This window comes from Aythya marila, assembly GCF_965140915.1.
Source record: "Aythya marila genome assembly, chromosome: 4".
In the NCBI taxonomy this organism is placed as follows: Eukaryota; Metazoa; Chordata; class Aves; order Anseriformes; family Anatidae; genus Aythya; species Aythya marila.
Genome location: NC_139045.1, coordinates 9,575,658 through 9,602,134, shown reverse-complemented (window position 1 = coordinate 9,602,134; position 26,477 = coordinate 9,575,658). Strand labels below are relative to the sequence as shown.

Genomic DNA, 26,477 nt, shown 5'->3' with positions numbered 1-26,477 from the left:
CAAATGATTCTAAAATTAATAACTTAAGATGCTTGCAGTGTTTTAATCAAAACGTGAATTTGTTTTTCTACTGGACAACTGATTTACATTATTGTCTTCGGTCTCTTCTGGATCCAGGCTGCAATAGCAGGAAGTGCTTGCACTCTGTCCCTGAGAGCCAAAAGCCTGGGGTACTTGTCTGCCAGGTCAGGTTTGCAGGACAGAAGTGTTGTACTGCATACATCCCAATAGAAATCGGCCCACGTTACCTGGTGGAAAGGGGGGAGAACGCAGTTAGTTTTAATCAGTAATCTCAAAAGCTGGGACTACTAATAGTCTCTGCAAACTACAAAAATGAAGCACGGATTGATCTGCTTTGAGCTTTTTTTCTTTGAGCTAGTAATTAGATATAATGCAAAGCTTAACAAATAAAAAATAGTTAATATTTGTAGGAAGGACTTGATTTTTTTTCTTATTTTTATATATTAAATTGAGCAGTGACTCGAAGCAGAATTCTAAACTCGTATCTCTATTAACTAGTACAAAGGCATTTAAAAAGTTTTGTGTTAACATGGAAACTGGCAAATCTGTCCTGCTTTGCCTTTTCTAAAGGTATGAGCAAAACTCGCTTTGCAATTAAGCAACCAGTTGTGTATCAGTAAGAAAAAATACATATTTTCTTGCAAGATATCATGGGATGGTGTAAAAATGCAGAAATTCAGCAATAGCCAACAATTGCATTTTACTGGCAGTCTGGTTGGCAAGGGAGAAATAAAAATAATACTTACAGATTTCCCCACCAGCCATTGGTTATCCCCCAGGAAAGCATCCAAATCTTTCAGTAACTCGGGTGCTTTGTTGGTGAGGATGTCATTAAATGCTTGTTGCTGAGGGAAGAACAAAGCACATGCACGTCAATGGGTATGCACAGCAGCCGGCAAAATTGAATTCTTGGGGGTTTCTTGTGAGAGAGATGGACAGAGAAAACTGGAGAAGGTGACGGTGGAATCGTTTGGTCTGGCCCAAATTTTAAAGTATTCCCTGTTTCTTACTCCCTGCTGCTCTTTGGAGGAAGGAATCTGTTAACATCCAGGTAAGGATTAATGAAGCAGAAGTAGCAGATATTTAAGACAGATAAAAAGCAGCAGCAGGTGTCAGTTGAGTATGTGCAAATGGGCACTGTACAGCTTCTGAAAACTGAAGTAATTACCTGTGAGGTGTGTTAGATGCCCCAACACCCAGACTTTGACTCGGTGAGCCATGTGAAGATCCAGTTGCTCCCTTAATGCTCCAAGATGCTGAGTGCTCCCACAGAGCAGCGTGTGGTGATGCTGCTCATCTACAGGTATTAACAGGGCAGGAGCCCTGCACTAGGTTTGGGAAGAATTCAGCTATAAAACTAGACATGTAGGGGACTGAAGCTCATGGTCTCTTTCCCCATGCAGTCTATCAAATTTCCAGAATCCCATAACCAAGTCTTTCGTGCTGTCAGTCAAATCTTGGCCAGTTATTTGTCTTTGCCTGCCCTTCTTACGTGAAACATGCAGCCAGGTTTTTGAGCTTTTGCTGGATGCATCTTTGATCATTTATGTTAGTGGGTTATTCTCAGTTTTTGTCCACACAATGAGATTTGGGTTGCTTAAAATACGTAGTATTGAAGGCTAAGGTCTGTACTGAAGGGTACCTGCCTTATTTGCATGTTAGGGGATGCAGGCTAAGACCGAGCAGTGGTGTTTCTCTGCCATTTCCCCTATCAGAAAGTTTTGAGGCCGCTCACAAAGAGTTAACTGTTTCTCAGGGATAAGGAAGGATTCCTCTTTTTCTCTGGCCACCTGCGTGGAAACGAGTGAGATTGCGAACTGCTGTGATCAGCTGGTCTGCCGTGTGGCACCGTTGGTGCAGTTAATATTTGACTTTTTCTTGGAGGAATGCGCTCAACATAGGTTAAACAAGTCCTGCTGTATAATAACAGTTACTTTCAACAGCTTTGAAATTCAGGTTAATGAAGAAAAAATAAAAATTAGAAAAGGCAGCAGACTAGATGCTGGCTGGAATACAACCACTATTTCTGCAGACCAAATTGAAGTCTTGGCATCTCCTTCTGCTAAGAGCTCAGTAACTGAATGCTGTTACTGCAAGTAACAGCCAGAAGTTTGCAACCCAGAAATGTTGTAGCTGTAGGGTTTTTTTGTTTGTTTGTTTGTTTGTTTGTTTGTTTGTTTGTTTTTTAAGTACCACCTCCTGCAAAAATATGTGTGGGTATGTAAGAATGTATTATTACCCTGCATTATATCTTGTAGTCAGTAAGGCAGTGATCTGTTCCACCTTCCACCTATGTTCACTTTCCTTTGCCTGTTTTCATTTTCTTTCTTTTTTTTTTTTTCTTGCTACTGGATAGCTGACACTCAAATCGTGTCAGAAAGAAAGGCGTTCCTCCTGTCACAGAGGGAAATTTTCTGACTTTTCTCCTTTGCCATGTGTAAGTTATTTAAATCTTTTTGGCTCACAAGTCTCCAGTACTCCACACTTCCACCACAAGGTGGTGGCAGTGGATCCAGGAGGAGAAAGGGAGAATTAATAGTGCCAGAAATACCAGAAACACCCAGAACAGCAAGGTTTTACATCATCTTTGGCCCCCACACACACCCTCGCAGCATACGTGCACTCAGGCACACCAGGCTTGCCTGTGACCTCTCCTCCCTTCTGTGTTCGGCGGTGGTGGCGTGAGCTGGGCCTGTGTTTGGGAGCAGTGCTTTGGGACGAGCTGGGGCACAGCCGAGAGCTTCCCCGTGACAGAACAGCAGGACTGTGGCAGCCGTGTTTCTGCCCTGCTCTGTGAGCAGTAGCGTGGCTGTTCCTCCATTGCTTTAAAGTCATGAGTCAAAGCTTCCCTCCCCACGTTAGAAAACTTCAGGAAGCCACTAGGCGATGAAGTAATTGGTGTTTTTGAATACTGAAACTTACACATACGCTTTCCTTCTGCAAGATTTCAGAGTGCTGTGGTAAATTTCATCGCTTATTATTATTTTTTTTTGTCAACATTTTGTCTTTCACACTTTCTATAATCCAATATCCCACTCAGTCTGAAACGTTTGGAGGGAGGTGGCTGCACTGATGGTTAATGGTTACGTGTGGTGTTACACCACTTTCCTGAAAGGATCAGGTCATCTGCTGGGTCAGAGCTGTGCATAACCAGTACGACGCTGGAGTTCACTCATCCATCGCCCTGTCACTTGAGCAACAAATCTGCAGGGCTTGCATTTGCAGTTCTGGTAAGCGAGTATAGCGAGAGAGACAGATACCAAAAACCCCAGGTGCTGTGGGACTTGCCTGTGACTGTGTGTTAAAGGAGCTGTGGCCCTGCAGTACCCTCAGCGTTGGTCTTAGCAGAAGCACCAAAGAGGACAGTGACAGGGCCTAGAGGGTCTGAAGAACACGGTTGTGGTGACAGTGAGGGAGGTGAGGATATGATCCTCACCTTTTCAGCAGCACCCGCAGCCTTATGCTATTTTCATAATTAATTGAAAACATTTGTCCCTGGCAGCTGCAGTTACTGAAGACTGACATGAAATGTCAAGAAGAAATCAAGAAGTAAAAATTAAAAAGTATAGATGGGATGGAGCTGTTAGTCCTGCTGAGTTAGCAGAAATAGAAAGACTGGAGTTTAGTCTGTGGCAGGACACAGGTATTACAGTGCTGGCTGGGATGGGAGTGTCCTGTCTTGCCCCTCTGAAGAGCAGTTTGATGTGTATATACAGATATATATATATATGCATGGCATCCTCAGATCCTCAGTGTAAGGTGAACCAGGGAGGGAAAGCTGAGGATGACCTATTGCTGCTTCCACTGGGAGCAAAAATCAGGTGGAGGAGGAGGAGGAGGAGGAGGAGACCTTGGCTTGGTTACTCTTGAGGAAAAACCACAAATGTCCTCCAGCTCAGCTATGTTGGAGTGAGTTAAGATGATGGACCTAAGGGTTGGCATGTGCCTGTTTTTCCAGGAGATGCCAAGAAATGCATTTGTGGCTTAAGTGGTATCTTTGTTTAAATTAGCGATTGTCTTACTTTCACTTCCTGATTTTTCTCTGCCCATGGGAAAAGTGTCATGAAATCATCGATGGTGTCCACGATGGCATCAGCCAGGGCCTGTTCCACGGGAGTCTGACCTGCCAGCCCTGTGTGAAGCAAGCATAAGAAGGGAGGTTACAGCAGCAGCATCTATTATTTGCACTGACACGTAAGCAACATGGTCTGAATTTTCCAGAGGGATGCTTCTGTTGCAGTCTGATGGGAAAAGCCATCAGGGGAATGTTTAAGTGGGAACTTCTGACTGTAAAAGGAGCACGGTTTCAGATCAGCATCCTGATAGGCGACTGGCAGGGAGGTGGTGTGGGTGGAAAGAAGACTTTCCCATCATTTTTCGCTGCCTCATATTACCACGTGGAAGCTCGTCATTCCCTTCCCTTGCAAGTAGTAGATGATATCAGAGATGGAGGAAATTGGCAGAAATTTTATTGCTAGACATGTGAAAATACGTCATGCTTGTGTTCTGGAGAATAGTGCTGGGTGGTTCTCCCTGTTTCCTCAGACGGAAAACGTGGGATATTTTGGAGACATTTTGAAAGGCAGCTTGTGTCTCTTTGCTGAGAATACTTAAAAAAAAAAAAAAAAAAGATAGCACTCACTTCCCAGCCCGTCTTCAGTTTGCTGATGTTCAGCACACCACCAACACATCTGCCTTCAAACAGACTAGGTTTGCAGATGAGTCTGAATGACAGCTAGCTGGCCTAAAGCAAGCCCTGACTACTCTCTTTGATTACTGACATTACTAAAGAGTCTTATATCACTTGATCTAGCCGGTTGAGTGCTTTCATAGCATGTAGTATTTAAAGATGAGTGAAGTCACCATCTGATCTAATCTCTCTGCCAGCACAGAATAGTTGCCTAAATCTGCTTCAGAGTGCTCTGTCTACTGGCTGTGATAATCTCTAGTGCTTTCAAAGGTTCCTCGCTCTGGTGTTTCCTGGTTAGTAAGACAGCTCACAGAATCACAGAATTTCTAGGTTGGAAGAGACCTCAAGATCATCAAGTCCAACCTCTGACCTAACGCTAGCAGTCCCCACTAAACCATATCCCTAAGCTCTACATCTAAACGTCTTTTGAAGACTTCCAGGGATGGTGACTCCACCACTTCCCTGGGCAGCCTGTTCCAATGCCTCACAACCCTTTCAGTAATGAAGTTCTTCCTAACATCTAACCTAAAACTCCCCTGGCTCAACTTAAGCCCATTCCCCCTTGTCCTGTCACCAGGCACATGGGAGAACAGGCCAACCCCCACCTCGCTACAGCCTCCCTTGAGGTACCTAAAAAGAGCGATAAGGTCGCCCCTGAGCCTCCTCTTCTCCAGGCTGAACAAGCCCAGCTCCCTCAGCTGCTCCTCGTAGGACTTGTTCTCCAGGCCCCTCACCAGCTTCATCGCCCTTCTCTGTACCTGCTCAAGCACCTCCATGTCCTTCTTGTAGCGAGGGGCCCAAAACTGAACACAGTACTCGAGGTGCGGCCTCACCAGAGCTGAGTACAGGGGAACGATCACCTCCCTAGCCCTGCTGGTCACACCGTTCCTGATACAAGCCAGGATGCCGTTGGCCTTCTTGGCCACCTGAGCACACTGCTGGCTCATATTCAGCCGACTATCCACCATCACTCCCAGGTCCTTCTCTGCCTGGCAGCTCTCCAACCATTCCTCTCCCAGCCTGTAGCTCTGCTTGGGGTTATTGCGCCCCAGGTGCAGGACCCGGCACTTGGCCTTGTTGAACTTCATACAGTTGGCCTCAGCCCATCGGTGCAGCCTATCCAGATCCTCCTGCAGAGCTTTCCTACCCTCAAGCAGATCGACACACGCACCTAACTTGGTGTCATCTGCGAACTTACTGAGGGTGCACTCGATGCCCTCGTCCAGATCATCGATGAAGATATTAAAGAGGACCGGCCCCAGCACCGAGCCCTGGGGGACGCCACTAGTGACTGGCCTCCAACTGGACTTGGCTCCATTCACCACGACTCTTTGGGCCCGGCTATCCAGCCGGTTTCTAACCCAACGAAGCGTGCGCCAGTCCAAGCAAAGAGCAGCCAGTTTCTTGAGGAGAATGCTGTGGGAAACGGTGTCAGAAGCCTTGCTGAAGTCAAGGCAGACCACATCCACAGCCTTTCCCTCGTCCACCCAGCACGTCACTTTGTCATAGAAGGAGATCAGGTTCGTCAAGCAGGATCTGCCTTTCATAAACCCATGCTGACTGGGCCTGATCGCCTGCTTGCCCTGCAAGTGCTGCGTGATGACTCTCAGGAGGATCTGCTCCATGAGCTTCCCTGGCACTGAGGTCAAACTGACAGTTTAGCTGTCTGGAAAAGTACCCGGAGAGCCGTAAGGAGTCACAGGGACAGGTTTTCTGTCATGCAGAGACAGGAGAATAAAGTTGGTTGGCCGGGAAAGTCAGGCCAAAGCCCAGGCATTTAATGCAGAGGGAAACTCAGATGTGAAGGGGATTATTTGTTAGTTTTCCTCTAAATGTACATAGCTATGGTGCAAATACAAAGCTCTGCCAAGTGACTTCAACCAAACATCATGGCACTTCATGCTGCAGACTGTTACTTTGAACCGTGCTGTTTGGTTGGTTAGTTGGTTTTTATTCTTTATGTGAGTGGCTCTAAATTTTGTCATACAGCTCCAGTGTCCTGCAGAAATTCTTCTGCCTGGTTGGGCTTGTCAAGCTGTTTGCTTCTGTTTTTGCTGTGATTGGATTTTTTTATTATTATTTTTTTTTTTCCAAAACGTGAAAGGCTGGTGCAGAACAGGGCAAAAAAATTGTCAAATGTGTTACCTGATTCTCTGGCAAGGTATCTTGCTATCGCCAGGCTCTGGTGAATGATAACTCCGTCTACTTCCAGAATAGGGATTTTGCCAAATGGGATAGCTTGGAGAGAGGAAAAATAAAATAAAATTTAATCACAGCCCTTAACAGTGGAAGTCTGTAGCAGTTGCACTTTTACCATTCTCACCCTTGGAGGGAAAGCATGATTAGAGCACTTAAGAGTTTCACAGTATTTCTGTAGGGAAATGTTATAGACATAGTCTAAAAAGAAGAAAAGTAAGGTTAAGGAGGTAACCAGATCACAATGAAAGAAGGCAGCTGTAGTGTAGAAATCAACTATTGCATTTCCTATTTCCTAGCCTCCTGCTCCAAAGCTTGAAGAGCCCCTAGATATCCTGAATTCCTTATGCAGAGAGACTTTTCAATAGAGACTTATTTTTCTCTTTCTTCCCTGCTTTCTTGTTCCCAGGAGAGTGACTGTCAAGGTTAGGCAAAGCACTGCTGAAGATTTTGTAGTGCAGGATCCAGCTGAGCTATGAAATGCAAGATTGGGCCAAGACTACAGAGTTACTTTTTTGCTTGCTGTTGATTTAAATTCAACAGCAGTGATTCAGAGAAGTATCTGGATTTCTGAACTTATCTTGTGATGAGCCATTTCACGTGACAGTTCTCCAAAACAGATGGTGTGAAAGCTTATCTCACCGAGAAACAAATACAAATCTCACACTGACACAAATACTAAGGAGATATTAAAATCTACTTGACTTGGCTTGCATTCAAAATAAAAACTCAGTTATGGGGAAAAAGCCTTCAGACATTAAAGATAGGGGAAGGCAAACTAAGCAGGCGTGATGTATATGTGTAAGAGTTTGATATAAGAAATAAATCTTACTTTTGAGCCATTGATTTAGTAATATATTGTATGTGAAAACTTGGGCTGCTGTTGTGCTCTGTTTTGGCCAGCATGCTATCAAATGGGGCTGGAACCTTGGAACAAAGCTGAAGCTGGGAAAAACATGGAAAGCTGGAAAAACTGAGAAGTAGGTGACCACGGGGTCATCAATATGATACGTGGCAGAGAATTCAAGGTGCAATAAATCATGTGTAGCATAGAGGGAACACACTCTAGACATCTATTCTGGTTCCCTCACCTATTCTGGTCACTACAAAAGTCTTCGCTAGCTTGTGATTTAAGAATGCCAGCAGAGTTGGCTGATGGGGTGGGAGATTTCTCTGATTGCTCTGTAAGTACAGGGCTTCCCTGAATGTCATCGCATGCAAAGTAATGTGAAATTGTCTCCTTTAGGGTGGTGAGAATCCACTTGTGGGGACCTACAGCTGTTTCCCAGAGGAATTTTAAATCTCTGTGTTTCAAAGGATGTTATACTATAAATTTGGTGTATGGGATTGCAAGTGCTGATCAATCCAGCCAAATGCTTTGTATCTGGTCTTCATCTTCATTACACTTTTTGTAAATAAGATGCGTGCTCATCTTAAGACTGACTTGCAATATAAAAAGTTGGTAATGGAAAAGTGAGAACATGGGCTTTTGGAAAAGTGCAAGGTGTTTTCAAACCCAGGAGAACTGCCTTTATGGGACTGCTGGAATGCCACTGCTATTCCAGGATTTAGTTCTTAATGAGCCTGATCTACAAAAAAACTCTGTGTGCATTGCTTAACTAGGTTTCCTAAAAGCAGTCTAAATTGCTTCAGTCTTTGCATATACGTTCTTCCTGTGAATCATGGAATCATAGAAAATCCTGAGTTGGAAAGTACCCACAAGGTTCATCAAGTCCAAAGCCTGGGTCCCCAGAGGACCACCAAAAATCAGACCACATGTCTGAGAGCACAGGCCAAATGCTTCTTGAACTCCAGCAGCTCGGTGCTGTGACCATGTCCCTGGGGAGCCTGTCCCATTGCCCGACCACCCTCTGGGTGCAGAACCTTTCCCTAACCCCCAGCCTGACCCTCTCCTGTCCCAGCTCCATGCCGTTCCCTCAGGTCATTTGTTTTAATTATCATTTTAGATATGGCTTGGATCGGACTCCTTATTAGCATAAGCTATGGGAAATGGAGGAATCCATGTGTCAGTTCAACTCAGTGTGTTTAGTGATTTAATTTTTTGTTGCGCCTGCAGGTAGCTCAGCTCAGCTGCCTATTAGATGTATACCTGCTTTCCACGAATGCTACTGACGTCTCTGCTTTTCTGACTCCTATTCCCCCTGTGCTAAGAAAGTGCACCCCAGATTGTATGGGATCTCAGGGTTAGTGATTTGGAATGCTTCTTCTAAAGCAGTTGAATAATGAAAGGAGACACATAATGAAGCCTGATGCACTTGTGACCTGTTTGCAAAAATAATAAAGTTGCCACATGGCTCTGTGGTTTAGCATGCAATATGTGAAAGTCACGTTAGGTACGAGATTTTAAATGTCAAATCTATATCTGCAAAATTAAATTGGCAGCTGCACAAAACGTCCAGGATTCTTGTGTGGATTTTCTCTGCATCTGAGCACAGTACCTTTTTTTTTTTTTTTCCTCAAGTTCAGTGCACTGTGAGGCCAGTATAAATTTCAATGCTGATGACTAGCAGAAGCAAGAGAGTGCAAAGAGAGTTAACTGCTTTACCCCAGGGACCAAACATGCAATGCTTGTTGTTATTGAAACAACAACTGACTTGTTGCATAGAAGACTTCACATGTTTCTTATCCAGGGAGCAGCAAGGTCTTGAGAAATCCGCATATTGTTTCAATGAGAATCCAGACAGAAAAAGAGCATCCCAGCATGCTGAACTGAAAAGATCTCTGGTGGTGAAAATCAGAAAGGTTTTGGTTCTGTGCTGTGGACTTACAGTGCAGAATACCCTGGGCACCAGTGTGTCCAAAGCCATGGAGACATGAAATATTTGTTCATGTCGGATACCAGCACATCCTTCAAGCACATGTGAGTAGAGTGGGTGAGTATGTCACTGCCAGCACTGTCTGCTTACAGTGGTTTTCCAAACACTCCAGACCAAAACAAGGCTGAGCTTGGTGAGAGGGTCATAGATGAAGCGTAGCCAGCTCAGGAGCACTGAGGGCTACCCTGAAGGAGTTAACTGGCCCCAGTGAGAGTGTGGCTGGTCCGAAGCAAATTTGACTAGGGCAACGTGACTAAGCCAGCCTCTGTAGCAATAGTTGTCAAAACACAGCAATGACAGTTCAGGTTGGGAAACTGAAATTGCTTAATCCAGGAACAAAACAGACTGTTTTCCAATGAGTTTACACATGGAGGGGAAGTCGAACAGCCACAGCTTTGACTGGCGTTTTACTCTGTTGCTCATTAGAAGGAAAATGAAAGCCAGCTTGTTTGCTTGCTTGATGACAGCAAAAGGAAATGAAACATCTTTTTGACAGTTGAGGAACATGGGTGAAGGTGCAAAAGACAGCTTCAGGGTAGCAGTGTGGCAGTTCTGCTTCTCAGAGATTTGGCCTTTTCTGGATTATTTTATTTTTCTGGTGGCCCACAGGAATTCTAGTAATTTTCTATACCCTCCTTGAAAACATCATTAATGCCTCTTCACACTGTTGATCTGTTCACGTTAAGATACGGTTACCCTTTCCTGGAAAAAACACCCTAATTTTTAAAATTAAAAATACACCAATACAGCTATTGGTTTGTGTGCAGTAGAAATATTCGTACTTACATGACTCATAATGCAGTATAAAATTAATAAATCAGAGTAGATTTTATTGCACATTGTCCCATGGATTTTAAATAAAGAATTATTATTGTGTGATTTATAATGGGATAACGGGGCTCTTTTTTGGTTAAGAGGTAGTGAATATATTGTTATCGTTACTAAGCAATGAAGTCTTTAAAGCATAACAGACGGTAAATGGAAGATATTATTTCCTTTCTTGTGTCTTCAGAATGTGGTTTGGTTATTTTTCTTTCTTATACAGAACAGGACATTTTTATCATTTTTTACGTTGTTAATGGTGTAATCAAGCAGCTGAGATTGATGTCATAGTAAGGTACATGGACTGGTCAAAAATGGGGGAAAATGAGTGTCAAAGCTATGCTTCTTACTACAGCGTCTTCGATGAAATAGATTCTCCTTTGAATTGAAAACTGACCATTACTACTTTCCCCTTCCATTAATATTTAAATTGGATCATGAAAAACACATCAGATACTTCGCATCTTCCAATAGAAACATACAAAATATTTACTTTTTGTAAGGCCAGCAGAGGAGCAAGACCCCTGAGAAGTGGCCAGACTGGAGTTGGAGACATCCAGCATCCATAACTTCTAGAGATGTAGGTCCAGCTTTAGTGGTGCAGCTATTACAACTCAGATTTCCATTGGAAGACACTGCTATGCCCTACCTTTTACCCAGTGCTAGTTATTGGTATACCATTTTAGCTAGAGCTATGTAGCAGCCAGTCTTCAGGAGATGGGGCGGGTGCTCCCTCACAAAGTTCTTGTCTGCTGCCAGATATGTCTAAAGATTCACTTATTAGGTTGGAAATATTTTCAGTGCAATTATTCTGTCAAGTTTCCTGACGACCTTTCACGAACCATTCCACCCCCTAAGCAGTTTATGGGATGTTTACAACTACTAGTGCAATTAAAGCATCATTTGCTATGACTATAAAGTCTGCGTAATCGTCATTGCTTCAAATTCCTTGAATGAGGGACAGAGCAGTGGCTGTTCCTGCACGCTAGCCCAATATTTCAAGGGGATGCTAACTCTGTGCACGACTGCAGGGGATTCTCTGCTTTATCATGTCTTTTGTCAGTGCAATGGCACTTTTTTGTGAGGAGTCTGTTATGTGGTAACACAGATCTTGACAGTGTCTATTATGTGATCGTGCATAGATCTTGAATTGACTGCAGTTTAAATGTGGTACATTCAAGTCAGTCTGCTCAAAAGGAAATGTAAAAAATGAACTTGCTTGCTTATTTTGACAATTGACTTTATATAGAGCAGCAGGTCATGTAAAGTTCCTGCTTGAGATTCAGGTGTGCTTATTTATTTATTTATTTATTACATTATGTACTAAGCTGATCAACACTATTACTTGTATATTAGCTTTCCTAAACTTGTTCATATAAAAAAGATAAATTTTGCCTGAAATGGAAAATTTACCAAAAACTATCTGATTGGTAACAACAGGAAAATCAAAAAATGTTGAGCTACAGAAAAAAATATTCTAGAGCATATAAGCCAAATGACATATGTTTTTAATTTCATAAAACATAAAATTAACATAAACATAAAACCTCTCCCCTGCAAAATAAACTCCTACCACTTGGGTGTAAACAAAATCAAGTGAGACAGTATTTCTAGGAGCAAGGAGTAACTTATTTGACTGAAGAAGCTAAAACGACAAGCTTGCTGGTGAGAGCCACTTGAAAATGCCAAAACAAACAACAAAAACATCACACTTTTCTGTCCAGTCCAAAATTAAACTTACAGCAGCTGCAAGTCTGCTTTCTAAATGAACTTACTGCACATTAATCTTGATGCAGGCATTTCCTATCTTCCCTTCAATTTTACAGAAAAGAAATAATGAAGTCTCTTGCTCAGAAGAGTGGCAGTATTTTCTAACTTGTATGGGATGATGATTTGGGTGGGAGGGTGGTGTTTGTTGTGAAACTGTACTTTAATGTTTTGGTAACTGATGAAGCAAACCTCTCCTCTGTGGAGACAACTCCTTGTGCTCTTAGAGAAAGTCAAAGAATTTGACTTGTTCCCTTGAATCATGAAGAGACTATCCTTGTACTTGAAGGCTTTGCAGTCTAAAATGGTTTTAGATCTGCCAAAGACAAATGGGTAAATGCAAACATATTGTATGCAAATGTGCACAGGAGTTCTTAATAGAAAGCAGTTTGACTGTGTGTTACTTCTTAACCTCAATGTGCAATGAATTGGGCAAATTTTAATCGTTTTTGAGGCCTACAAAATAAGTGGTGTACCAAATCGCTGCTATTTTAGCTGTTGTTGCATCAAAATGTAGCTGTAATTCCCCCTACTGTTTTAGCACCCTTTTTGTTTTCACCAGGCTGAGATTGGCTAGAATCTGCTAATTGAATATATGTTCTTATGGGAGCAGACACAATGCAGGCAAAATGGGAAAAAATATACCTGAGCTTCATAAGAAGTCATCTCTAGACTAGAAATGACAATAGTGAGAAAATCCATCAGCAGAGTGAACTATGCCTGTGTGTACTCCACGGGTTGGAGGGAAAATTGAAAATTTTTGGCCAAGTTCCTGTAACTCGCTTTCCCAAGGACTGGTGTTTTTTTCTGATGGCCATTCCCTCTTCAATCCACTCCTCCATGGAAGGAACTGAGGCACGTGTTGAAAATTCAGGTTAACAGGGAATGCAAGTGGCTTGTTTGCCTTACAGTGAAAGGTTTCATCTGCCATATGAAATGTTATTGTCGTGTTAAGACACACAAACCCTACACAACATAGCTGAGAGGCAATTGTTTCTCATGCTAAGTCATGACATAAAGCCAGCGTTTAGGTGCTTATCTTGGGGCAATGACCATTGATCTCGTAAGATGAAAGGCTGTTTGCCTTAAAGCCCTGTTGCTACCATTTATGTAGTTTTGCTTCATGATTTGCTTGGGGAAGATTAGTTTGTCTGGAATTACTGTGAGTAACAATTGCTCCACAGAGGAGGAGGACGTGGTAGTCATCAGCTTTTTGGTCTACAGGCAATTTCCTTAGCAATGCTACATTGTTTTGCAAGAACAAGGTGTCTTAACTCTGGTTTTAGTTGAATCTCTTGCAAAGTGTCTGCAATGCAGGCATCACTGGTGGCAAAAGCCTCCATTACCAAGTCTTACCGAGGCAGAAGTATAGCATCCAGGTATGAGATATATTAGCACTTTCAGTAATAAATCTAGCTATTTCTTGATATTTGAGAGTTTTCCTGGTCAATTAGCACGATTCATTCCAGTTCCCATCCACTGACTGACTGAAAGCAAAGCCTGAAATTTCTAAACCAGAATAAATTTTGCACAGATGGTTTCCTTAATCAGAGAGCGGTAGCATGTCCTTGGAAATCATTGTACTAAATTTCTCATCTACTGTGAAATTTCATCCAGGCTTCAGTCACAACAGAGGCTGCTATGAAAGGCCATTAGGCAGAAAAAAATGAAAAATCCTAATTAACCCTTAGTAAATCTTCTCACAAACTTTTCACATCACAGAAAGAGAAAGAAAGAAAGAAAGAAAGAAAGAAAGAAAGAAAGAAAGAAAGAAAGAAAGAAAGAAAGAAAGAAAGAAAGAAAGAAAGAAAGAAAGAAAGAAAGACAGACATCCAAAGGCTAGATGCCCTAACAATCATTCATTAAGGCAGCAGATACAGCTACAGACAGCATGACTTAGGATTTCTAAGGTGCCTCTGCTCCAAGTCTTTTGGTGGTAATGGGGTTGTAGCGGGGCATACACTGTAGTGGATAGGATATATAATGCTTCACAGGGAGGTTCATCCTATGAACACTGACAAATTGTGCACAGAAAGAATTTTCCTGCATTATTTAGTGTGCTGGCTTGGACTCTGGGCATATTCAATTAGAGATGCAATGCCTTGGCTAATAGACCTGCTATTTGAATAACTTTTCCTGAGATATAAATACCTCTGTAGCCTTTAAGTCACTATCTATGCTTTGTCTTTTTAATTTGTCTTGCTTAAATTCTAAAATTTTGGATACTGGCTTTACACATTGCTAATATTCTCTGAACTTTGTTTCAGAACATAAGTTGCTGTGTGCATCTGAATATGTGCATAGATAAATATGAAAAACGTCAAAAATATGATTTTTCCTCAATTCATTTGAATTCTCAGTCTTGCCTCTAGCTTCTGCTTCACTTCCCTGAGTGGGGAGGTGGGGGGAGAGTGAGAGAGAGGCTATACCACATGGTCAGCAAGCTTTAAGCTCAAAGAAAAGGTTTCCAAAGTCAGTCATCTCTAACTGAAAAGAGCCTCTTTCCACTGTTTTGCTTAAACTCTTCTTTGTGGGTTGTTAGCCAATGTTTTCTGGATTTGAAGATCATCGTTTACTTCAACTGCTACAGGACAGCAGCAAGTGCTTGCATATTTGTCATTCAAATCACTGAGAACTTTTTGGGAAAGGGTTGAATTTAATTTCACCCTACAAGAGTTAGGTAGCCTGCTGACTGGACTTACTTAAAGGGCGTCAAAACCTACTAAGAAACATTGCTTAATTAATGGGAATTGCATTGTGCATTAGTTGTGCATTTTCTCCAAATTTAAGGTGCTGGTCTTCCTTCTGGATGTTTAAACCTTCATAGCCTGTATACAAAGCACGTGACAACTCCAGAAAATGAAGGCACGAATGTTTCTGATTTCATCTACCCAGTCTCCCAACGCAAGCTTGGTTTCATTTGAACTGAGGTTAATATAATGAGCAGAAGTAACACCCAGGTTCAAAGGAGGCTTCTTTAACTAAAAAAACTTGGGACAGAACATGGTAGCCTGCAGCGTGCTCTCAGAAGGCTTTGTAGGGCTGTGCTGTTCTTGGGAACAGCAATACTGACATACCTCTTTTGATCCTTTTTTTCCTTCGTCATTAAGTCATCTGATTTATTTTCTCTCATCACTTTCCTTTGAAGACCTTTCTTGTTACAAAGGTGTGTCCTTCTTGGCAGTTCTTTTCCAATCTGGCTTTGTAAAACTGGGGTGAAGGCTGCACTGTGGTTTTTGAGACCAAACCCTCTACAGTACTCAGGAAGATTAGCACGTATTTGGTCTGCTTTAGACAGGCAAAAGCTGAACTGAATTGATTGGGAGTAACAGCCCATCTGGATGACAGCAGGTCACTCATTTTAGATTACTTGAAGATTTAGGTCTGAACATCAGGAATGACATTTCGGATATCTTGAATCTTTGCAATAAAATTTGCATATCTTACATAGAATCTAAGAGTTGAACATGTCTCTCTGGTCATGAAACACATAGGTACCTCCCCAGTTGCATTTTGACATCATATCTAGGGGAGCTTTAGATACAAGAATCTGTGCTACTTACTTGGTTTGATTTTGGGCCAGTCTGCTGCTTCTATCCTGTGGTCTTCGTACTTCTTGCCTGAATAGGCAAACAGGTAGCGGCTGATTTCTGCTCTTCCTCGCAGATTGAAGTATGTCAGCTTGTAGTGGGGCATCCTTGAAAGGGAAGTCACCGGGTTACTTTAGACATGAGCAACCGAACTCCTTTTTACCAAAACACGCTGTGTGTGTGTTTGTGAAACACGCTCGTACAACGCACTGGACATATTATGCTAAGCTATGGTGTGTTGTAATTTGCCATCACTGCGTTAGTCACTTTGCTCTGCAGTTGTCAGCCACAATATTCAGACACGGGCAACTACAGTTCAACCTGCAGTTCCTCCTTAGATAGCTCCAGAAAGATGGCTTGATTTTTCAGTGTTTTGAAGAACTCTCAGCCTACACTTACTTCTGTTGTGACTTCAAGCCCAGGCCATTTCCGAAGTGTTTCTCAGGGTGAAATCTATAATCTAAAATCATAAAGTGTAACAGAAAATAGCTTCTTTCTTGTGTAGTAATTTTGTTCAAGCTTGCCCTGCTCAGCCTCTAGTGCATATGGAGATTTCATTCAAGACAAAGTCAAAAGAACGGGCTAAGTGTTGAAATTTGGCTCATTAACTATTATTACCTTATTTGCATAGGCAACTGACAAGTTATTTTAGAAACAAAATTTGCTGTGGCAGCTAGTCTACACTGTTGTTCTGAAATAAACACCATCAAATTCTTATAAATCCTTGTACAGGACCCAAAGAAGGCTTGAAATGACTTTGTTAGGTTTCAAGTGAATTTCTTCCCTCAGTTCATGTTTGGAGTCACATTGCAGGACGGTTCAATGTTTTTCTTAGTGTAAGAAGCAACAAGAGAAAATACTCATCTGCTGGATTGTACAGCAAAGATGATGTAGGAAAGATGAACACATAAGGCCTCTTTAAACCAAAAATAAGCTTTTAAACTCTGTGCACATAGCACTTTAATATGAGGGACCTGTGGGCTCAGCGGAGACTTGAATGTATTGGCTAAAAGAACCCACATCCCCTTCTAATGCAAATGTCTTTCTCATTGAGAACGTTTCAGCCTTAAAGCAGATCTTGTATGCTATTTATCATCCTTTTTATGTACACAAAGTTCATAGTGTTATTAATAGAGCATGCAACACAGACAATTTGCATTGCACCAGTAAGGAAAAGGAACCATCAGTAAGGAAGGGGAACTTTTTTTTTTTTTTTTTTTTTTTTTTTTAATGAGTAAGCATTACTGGCCTTGCAAGAGCAGCAACCTTCTATTTAGTCATCTTGCCTTGGAAAACATATGCCTGAGGGAAGATGTATCATCAGCTTTCACTTTAGAGGGAGAGGCTGTTTGCTCAGGGAAAAGGGGAAGGCTTGTACTTCATTCATGCTGAAGTGCACAAACTGCATTTGCCACTTTCTCCTCAGAAGTAAAACTATCCACTTTCCATACAAATAGTAGGAAAGGGGAAAAAAAAAAAATCACAGCAAATGAGCACAGCAGAGACTGCTTAATTTCCTATGAAAGACACCTGCTACCCTTCAGCACACAACAGGGTCAGAAGAGATTATCAGTAAAGGGAGATGTTTTAAAGTCAGCAGCTAGGATAGCAAGCAATTGCAGGCAGTGGGAGCTACCAGTGGGGATACCTACAAGTACATTGTACCAAAAGCATCACTGCCGTTATGTCTGAAGCCAAGGAAGTGTTTAATTTTGTATCATATAAAAGAGGGAAACCACAGGCAAAATGAGTTATATTTTACAATGCGGTTAGTTTCCTACATGTGTTATTTAACAGAAAATAAATGTGCTGTTTGGTAAACAGAACTTGCAAATTACCACCCTAGTTGTTGTTTTCTCTAAAAAGAAAACTTTTGAGAATTCCAAAGTTTTCAAGCGTGCCTCAGGTAAGTGATGTGATTTTGTTACCGTGTTTTCAAACTTTGTGCACAGATTTATTACAAGGCATAGTCTTTAAAACAAAAATCGCCTGAAACCTCTGACACATAATAAGCTCAGGTCATGCGTCAGTGTGTATAAGAAGAAAGGATGACTTTGGAGGGTGTTTTTGACTTTTTTCTACTTTTGATTTTGTGTGGTCATTTGAGAGGATTTAAGGTATGAGGAAGGCTGGTCTAGAGATGAATGAAGCATAGCTTTTCTGGATGCAAACATCTTGAAACAGTCTAATTTTTACTGTGGGAGAATTTTATATATAGATGAGAAAGAGGAGTACAATCAGGAGTAGTGAGGTGATGTAAAGAAAAGACAACTTTAGCAGAATATCAGGAAGTCTTTCTGCCTGTTTTAGTAGGCTGTGGAATATTTTGGTCTATCAAGGGAGTAGTGGAAACTATTGTTTGAAATCTTTAAAGAAAAGCTAAACAAATTTCTAATAACATGCTGTAAGAAGTGATTAAATATTTGCAATGCTGATGCATATTTAAGCTTATGATTTTTTTTCCATATGTGAATAACAACCAAAAAAAAAATAACCCTACAAGGAGTTTACCAAAAATACTTGACATTTTAGAGGACTCTATAGTTTTATTGTAAGCATGCTTTTGTAAATGTTTGTAGTGCTTGTAGGTTTTATTTTTTATTTGTATTCATTGTGAAATGTCAGGAGTAGTGCTTCCTAAACAATTCCAAGTAGATTTCTAAATGAAAGAAAAGGAGAAAAGGTTGTGTTCGGAATAGTTTTTTTTGTTTGTTTTTTTTTTTTTTTTTTTTTTTTTTTGCTAAACTTTAAAGGAAAGAAGATGAGGTTGTTTTTTCCTTTATTTCATCCTCCCTCTGTGTTTTTTAAAGGAATGAAATGTGAGGAACAAACTAAATCTTTTAATATATATGTATATCCAAAGTGATTGAAAACCACTTTGTTATCTGAGAACTACAGTGCTGAGTTTCAGGTAGTACTAGTACAGAAAAGGGGAAAAAAATATTGCCAAACTGGAATCTTTATGAAGAAATCTGGAGGACACGCAAGTGAACAGTTCCAGTGTCTGCAAGGTGTGCAGTGCTTTTGCTTGTCCTGAGAGACAGTAGATGTCCCTGTCCACTTGTAAATCACAGTTGCACAGCATGCGTTTTGCCCACTTGAGACACCCTCATGTAGAGATCTCTGTTGTCAAAAATCCAGCATTCTAAGTAATGCAAGGAAAAACTCCTCAGTCCCCCATCTGCACTGTGAAAAACTATGGGTTTTCTTTCCTATAATATATAAAGTCTGGTTCTGTCACTGTTAGAAGATTTTTAAAACATCTAACATTTCCCTCCAGCAAGCACAACCAGTGGCGTTGGGTTGAGGTTCTCCAGTGTACCTCTACAGAACAAGCTGTCTGTTTGGAAGAGGTGACGCTTTGCTTTGTACATGTATTTGTTTATGTTGGGAGCTCTTTGGGGCTGGGCAGCCAGGGCCTTGCACGGTAGCTGTGTACAAATAACTCTGAGTGCACCAGTCATGGTTCATACAAGTTGTTGTGTAAAAATAAGACATAGCAGACCACTCCGAGGCAAGAAAAAGACATGCAATCAACAGAAATTAACACCTGTGCTGGTCTGGGGGTGATTGACCTCGTAGACAGCAAATTTAGGTGGCAAGTGTCCACCTGTGTCACAGGTTTCCTCTGTGTTCCAAATCAAATGTTTTTAGTTTAACTAATAAACATTTGGTTTCTTATTAATAAAACCCCAGAGAAGGAACTCCTTTTAGATGGTCTATGTTTAACATACATGTATAAGATAGAAGTATGACAGAAGACTCCTGCCAGAACTTGGATGTAGACAAGTAGTATGCAAGTCTGGTAGGCAAGCACTATACGAGCTGACAGAGATGTCAGCTTGAGTTTTTATCAGTAGTTTTTCACACAGGGAGCTCTATTTCATATTTCTCTGCTAATATGACTTAGGGTAGCACTGGTGAAATTGGAGACCATGACTTAGCCACCAGTCAAAATAGAGAAGGTTGGGTCTTCCCAACTGAAGCTGGGTAGCTTGGTGGATATTTTTCCTTCCTTCTTAATACTGTTTTTAAAGTAGTTGCTGTTTCTTTACATGGAGTTTGTGCAAATTTGGCCTGAAAAAATAGGTGACTATGTCTGAAATGGATCCAAATCCAACAGCCTGATTTTGAATTTCCTACCAAGGAGGAGGTTGGTACTGTAATTTCAGGTAATTCTTAAATTTACTCACCTATGTATTTTTGTGGTATCCTACATGTACCATGCCACCTTACACAACCTAAAGTTCTTCTAATCCATCTCAGCTGAACATTTTCTCAAACCCAGCCACTGGGTCCAACAGTGCTAATGCCAGTTAGGAAACATGATATAGAAAGGAAAAGGGGAGAAGTTGTCTGGCTCTGCTTTTCTTCATGGTATACATAGACAAAAGTGTTGTTACACGTTAAAAGAGTTTTTCCTTAGGCTACTTTGTCAGAAGTAGCCTATACAAGTATAAAGCATGGATTTTTTTATTTTGTTTATTTTTGGATGCTTAGGAGCCGAGAAGAGTTCTGTTACTTTGTGAAGCATAAAGAAATGTATTATCCAGGAAAGGCACTGGTTAAAGGAAACTTACTATGCTTCATTTCACCTGAGAAACACTAGGTATGTTAAGTTTATTTTTACCTGATTGTCCTTCTCAAACATAGAGATTCCTCATCCCTGTAACTGGAGAGCAGAGGACTAAAGCAGTTCTCTCCTTCCCCAATTTTAAAATGTTTCCCTTTCCAAATGATGTTTTTTTTTTTTCCTGCTATTTCCACTGAAGCCGTGGACATTTCCACGAGTTACGCAGCCAGACAGGAGAGACCTGTGCGTCTCCCCAGACTGCTTGTTTCTGTAAATTCAAAGAGCCTGTCAAGCTTCTGTCTATAGCACTGAAAAAAAAAAAAAAAAAAAGTGAGCTGATAAATAGCCAGGGTTTTGGCTGAAGTTAAGAGAGTGCAGATATTCAACTTCAAAGTCCTTTTTGAAGAACCTAGATGGTCCTCTTTAATCATGCAGCTAAAAGAAAAAATCCTCATTTTCCTCAGAATATGGACAAAAGTCCTTTTCTGAAGCATGAACACCTGCTTCTTTTAAATATGGAGTCAAAAATATTAGAGGCTCAAAAGAGATTTTAGATCTTTGAAAACTAAAAACAATATTTTTTTCTGCCTAAAAATGTTTTAATTTATTAACTCTTCTTTTGCTGAGAAAATTTCCATACCTCTTTTGAGGATGAGGATTGGATAATATTGGTAGATTAATGGAAGACTTTGCAAGTCTTCATATGGAAGATTTCAACAGCGGCCTTTGTTTTGACACAACAAAATAAAAACTTTGAGTAGTTCTATATAATTGCTGTTGGCTCTGTTTGCTTCTCAGAGAGTTGATGTCAATGGTTTCTTCCCACTCCACCCCAATTATAGGAAGTAAACTTTTTAATTTGATCCCTTCTTTTTCTATGCCAAATAGCAATCTGGACTTTAGAGAGGAAAGAAAAAAAGCACTGCACCCTCTCTTCTGTTTAACACACAAATCATCTCAAGTAAATGTTTATGCAATTTGATGTAGGACTGAGTTTTGAAATAACAAATCCTAAACATAATAGCTACAGCCTGATACGCCTTAGCTTGATTTTCAAGATTAGATTAAATGCAGACCTGCAAAGAGCTACAAGCACTTTTTTTTTTTTTTTGGGGGGGTGGGGGTGTGGAGGGAGAGGGGAGTTCATGAGTTTATCCAGTGCATCGGTTATTTGCAACCTGTGGTGGTTGCAAACATGAGAAGGATCCTTAAGGCATTGCCACATGATTACTGAGGAGTGCTAGTAATATGTTCAGTGACCCTGCTATGTGCGTGAGGGCTTTTGAAAGCCTTATCTGTGTTGGTTTAAGCAGAAGATTGGGAAAATGCTTTTTCTGAGAAGTTTTTGAAGGCAAGAGGTTGAAGTGAAAGTAGTTTAGATGGACTGGCACTCTAAGGAACGGTGTTGAAGGAGGAGGTGAGTGTCCATTGGCTTTCTCCCAGCTGCCTTCACAATGATGGCTCCTCGTGTGACTGCAGCCAAAACTATATGAACTCCAGTATTTGGAGTTCATCACATTCCCTTTGAAGTAATTGAGGGATACTTGCATCTCAGCAGCACAAGGCAGCAGACAGGTGGTGATGGGCAGATCCAGGCTAAGTACTGTCTTTTTTTGCTAATAACACAGCTGGGAAGGTGTTGCATTTCTAGGTTCCTGAAAGAGCAGTTATACCTTCTTAGATAAAAATGGAAACAAATAAGCTAACATACAAAACAAAAACCAGAAATCCATCCAGGCTACTGTTTCCTGCTTTTTCCATGACCTCCATGGGAGGTATTTTTGTGTGGCAATACAGGCCTTTCCATATGTAGAACTATGCATAGAATCGTTACAGAAAATGTTAAAAAGTAGCGAAGTAGTGCTGCCTTAGGATGTAGCGGGCACCTCTTTCTCATCCATCCATTCTCAATGCCCCATCCCCTCAAACCTACCTCTACATCCATCACTGTCCTTGGGAATGCTTTCCATTAGCTGCAGCAAGCCATGGATAAGTATCTAGTGGGGGATACCATCTTCAGTGGGAGGAGGAAGCACCAAACAGGTTTTGGTCCTAACTCTGTTTTAACCTACGTTTTTGCTAGAGTCAAAGCAAGTGTTGGATTAAAGAGTGGTTCTTGTATGTGAGCACATGCTTAATTTGTTGAGTGGCCAGCTATCAATCTAGTGCCTTCACATCATCATTACTGAGCCAGACACCACAGTGGTGGTCTGCTCAGCATTGCAACAAATGTCCTGGGAAAGGGTAGCTTCTCCTGCCTCATCTGCCAGGCTCTTTGGCTTATGATCTGAGCATCTGTGATGATTTTGCTTTCTGTTTCATTCTCAGCCTTTTGATTTATAATTATTTGGTCCCAGTTTTATGTAAATAAATTCCTGAAATTGTTTTGTACAGCCTCCCAAGATGTAATGAGCTTCAAATGAATAAATTACACACCTGAGAACAAAGGATATGGAAAAATAAAAGTGCAAGAGGATAAATCTCAGGAAATATCCTAGCCACTCCTTTGTCTGGATAATTTCTAAGGAGAGACTATTTAAATCTTTTATTTCCTCATCAGATGTTTTAAAAATTCCCTGAAGCACATTGTGGTAGAACAAAAACCTAAATAATCATAATTCTTGCCAACACCAGTCATTCTTGTAAAATTCATGCCTTGTGTCTGTTTCTGTAGTCTTCAGATAAATCAACACCCACTCACAATACCCCTATAAAGCAAAGGATAGCTGCGAGTTGCTTAGCTGTGTGCTAAGTGGATTTGTCAGCTCTCCAAAAGCAGCTGCTGGTTTGCCAGGACAATTTCATATCCACATCATGAACTCTCAAGTTCATCCAACACCATAATTTACGTAACAACCATCTAATCATCTTGACCACCTAGTATCTTTCATTGGGTTTGGAAAAGAAAGAGCCCTTTTTTTCCTCCTACCGCGTGCACGTGTGTGTGTATATATACAAGGGGAACTATGAACACCGGCTCATTCTCTTTGCTAGTCTAAACTGAGTTGTTCTTTAACTGTCACATGTTGTGAATCCCAAACTAGCTGAGATTAAAGAACACTTCAGACATAAAAGAGAAAAGGTTAGATTTTCAGGACAATGTGCATTTCCTGTAGCTACCATGGATGTAACCTGTTATAGTTTTATTTAGTTTGCAGAGATATCTAGCACTGTCTGTGAGGCTTTCTGTGTCCTCCTCCTCCGGCCTAGGCCTGGTGGTGCATACCCTAGTGGCACCAGTGTTTTTATCTCCTGTTTTTTCAGATATTCTGAAATTGGTTTCACAGCAGAATGAGCTGGAGGAGACCGAGGACCCATTAAAGTGCTCTTTGGATACTGCCAGTCTGCTTGAGGAAATCAATGAGGAGAAGTGTGGGCCTACAGCCTCGAGTAACACCTGGACAGAAGGCTGGGGGACCACCTAGGTCTGGTGGTAGATCGCTTGACTTATGTTCATGAACTGCTTGGCGTGCAAATCTGGAACCTATTTGTCCCTACACTTCAGAAGAATGTACTTATTGGACAGCGGTTTACAGCCAAGTCAATCTTTTTCATGGATACAATGAGCAGAATCTAGCTCTGGGACAGTGACCATGACTTTGGGTTCCTCGACCTGGCACAAAATACTCATTTACCTATGGCATGCAGTTACGGAGACTGGTGTATTGTATTTGTTCTTTCTGGTTGGCAAGGAAGTTTACCACAGAAAAATTGTGAAGCCTTTCAAATCCTACTTTCTGTATATTTTTAATTGTTATGTTACTCCTCAAATTCAGCCCAGCATGAGACAGTATTTGAAGGATCCTAGTGTCATCTATCAGTGGGTGGGAGTTAGAAATGGCAGCCTATGAAGGTTGCAATACCCGCTCTCCCATCCCCACAAATACCACCTGGTGCAAAATAGGTGGTGTCACAAGAAAGCTTTGCCATTTGTTACCCAGATCAAAAGTGTAAAAGTGCCTATCTGATATTAGTCTTTGTTTTTTCTCCTGTTCCATTTCATGTTCTTGCTTTACAGAGTCGTTCCAGCAATACTCTATAGTCACCTCTAAGGAGCAAATAGAGTATTTAATTTTTTCAGTTCATTGCTGAAGTTTATTTTACAGAAAACTTAACAAATCAACTATAGGTAAATGAGGTTCTTCACAATGTGTAGGATTTATGTGGAATTTGGCAGATTCTACTTATTTTATTGCATTTTCCTCCTGGACTACCTGGTAAAAGGGCGAAAATATTCACCTGTTTGAGATTTATAGCATATATGATAAGTCTTCAGCAGACGTGAATACACAGCTTTCAGCAGTGTGGCATACCACTTGCTAATCAATACCAGCTGTAGCTGTTAGTGTAATTACTCCTGTAAGATTTTGCTCAAAAACAAGCACTCTCTTCAACAGTTTCTACTTTGTAACAGCTTAATAGAAGGCTGTGTATGGCGAACAGCAACCAGAAATCTTATGAGCAGCAGACTGTGTTCATTGGAGTATGAGTGCTGCACTGAGGACAGCAGGCTGAAACATTTATTAACTGCACAAACCCAGAATTCTAGGAATCCTGATGTATAATTTTGGGGGGGTTAAAATTGAGAGAGCTTCAGGGGAATTTCTATCAAAATAGATCTAGTATGTTTGTGTGCTGCTGAGACAGGATTTTCACATTATGTATACATTTTTAGGGAGTGGTAGATGCTTTTTTGGGTTGTAAACAAAAGCAAACTTCTGAAAGACCTCTCTGACCATTTTTTTTTTTTTCTTTCATAGTTTGCAGCTTTTGCATGCAAATGCACTAGCATTTCAAAATAGTTATAAGGATCATAGATGTTCAGGAAAAATACTATAAAGCTAAGGTTGGTTTCTTTGGTTATATTGAAACAAGCAATAAACACTGGCTTTTAGCAGAAGAAATGTGCAGGAAGAGTATAGACACAGACAAATGAAGGCAATGAGATATTAAAGGAAAAAAAAAATCCTGAATATATATTCAGAGCATCATTTTGAAACAAATGATAAAAATCAACAATGAAACTCATATATTTTGGAAAGGAGAAAATGCAGCAAGTAGAAGCAGATGCAGAAGGATTTCTTCTATGAAATAATGGTGAGAATTAGGATGAGAGTACGTTAATCCACTGGTGAAGCAGAGGACAGACAGGAATTTGGAAAATGGACAGAACAGTGCATAAAAATGACCTGGATGAATTGGTTAGTGCTGCTTAATATTTATCTAATTCCTCTGACATTAGCCTAGATTTGGTTTGGTTATGTAAGTGAGTGCATATGTCAGCCTTCATGTCTAATAGAATATTGCTTTAAAATGTTTCCTTGTTTACTGGAAGCCCACTGCAGAACCTCAGGAGCTTCCCCACATCAGCTTTTTGCTGCCTTTTCTTTGGATGTATCTGGCAAATACCCGGAGTATCAAAGCAGCTCATTACTGATAGTATCAGCTGCGGGTGAGAAGTGGGGGCTTGCTTTTACAACATGCGAGTAATTTACTTCTTTGCCTCCAGAGAAGAAACCTCTGAAACCTGCTTGTAGAAGTGCATGTGATAGTACAGATGTCTAAAGCAGAGCAGGGAGCTTAAAACGCCTGTAAGCAGCAAAAAAGTTTTATAGATGGTGCAGCTAAGTTGCACATGCAGACGATGTGTAAAGCTTGTGGTTATCCCTCACGGTGTCAGCAGCTGTAGTCAGTTACACTGAATAAATTTAACAAAACTGTAAAAATGAAATACTTCCAGTACTTGCTATACAAGTAGAAATATTTGTCAAAAACAAACACCATGCAGCTGGTATAGAAGCAGCCCTAAGGAGGGCAGAATAAGATTAGAAGAAAGGGGAAAGAAGAAAAGTCAAATTCTTGCAGTAAGGAAAGCTGAAACAGAACTCACTTTGGTGCAGTGCTATGTGATCTCTTCCTCGGTGCACAGGAGCCTCTCTGAGTGCTGAACTCTGTGGAAAAGGCTCATATATACTGTTTAT

At 41.0% G+C, this 26,477-nt stretch overlaps 1 protein-coding gene across 1 annotated transcript; it reads right to left on the bottom strand.

Moving 5' to 3' along the window:
* Positions 1–23: 23 nt before the first annotated feature.
* HPGDS (hematopoietic prostaglandin D synthase) lies at positions 24–26,477 on the bottom strand. Its single transcript, XM_082759942.1, has 6 exons — positions 26,387–26,477; positions 15,897–16,030; positions 6,857–6,949; positions 4,044–4,153; positions 768–866; positions 24–248 (listed from the first exon to the last, which is right to left on the bottom strand). The coding sequence occupies exons 2-6, from the start codon at positions 16,027–16,029 to the stop codon at positions 84–86; spliced, it is 600 nt and encodes a 199-aa protein (XP_082616068.1). The 5' UTR covers position 16,030; positions 26,387–26,477; the 3' UTR covers positions 24–83.

Excerpts from the sequence above, each read along its gene's own strand:
- HPGDS (XM_082759942.1), bottom strand. The coding sequence starts at position 16,029 with ATGCCCCACTACAAGCTGACATACTTCAATCTGCGAGGAAGAGCAGAA. Across the intron at positions 4,154-6,856 it reads ATACCTTGCCAGAGAATCAG|GGCTGGCAGGTCAGACTCCC; the intron begins GTAACACATTTG and ends TGCTTCACACAG. Across the intron at positions 249-767 it reads AATGGCTGGTGGGGAAATCT|GTAACGTGGGCCGATTTCTA; the intron begins GTAAGTATTATT and ends CCTTTCCACCAG.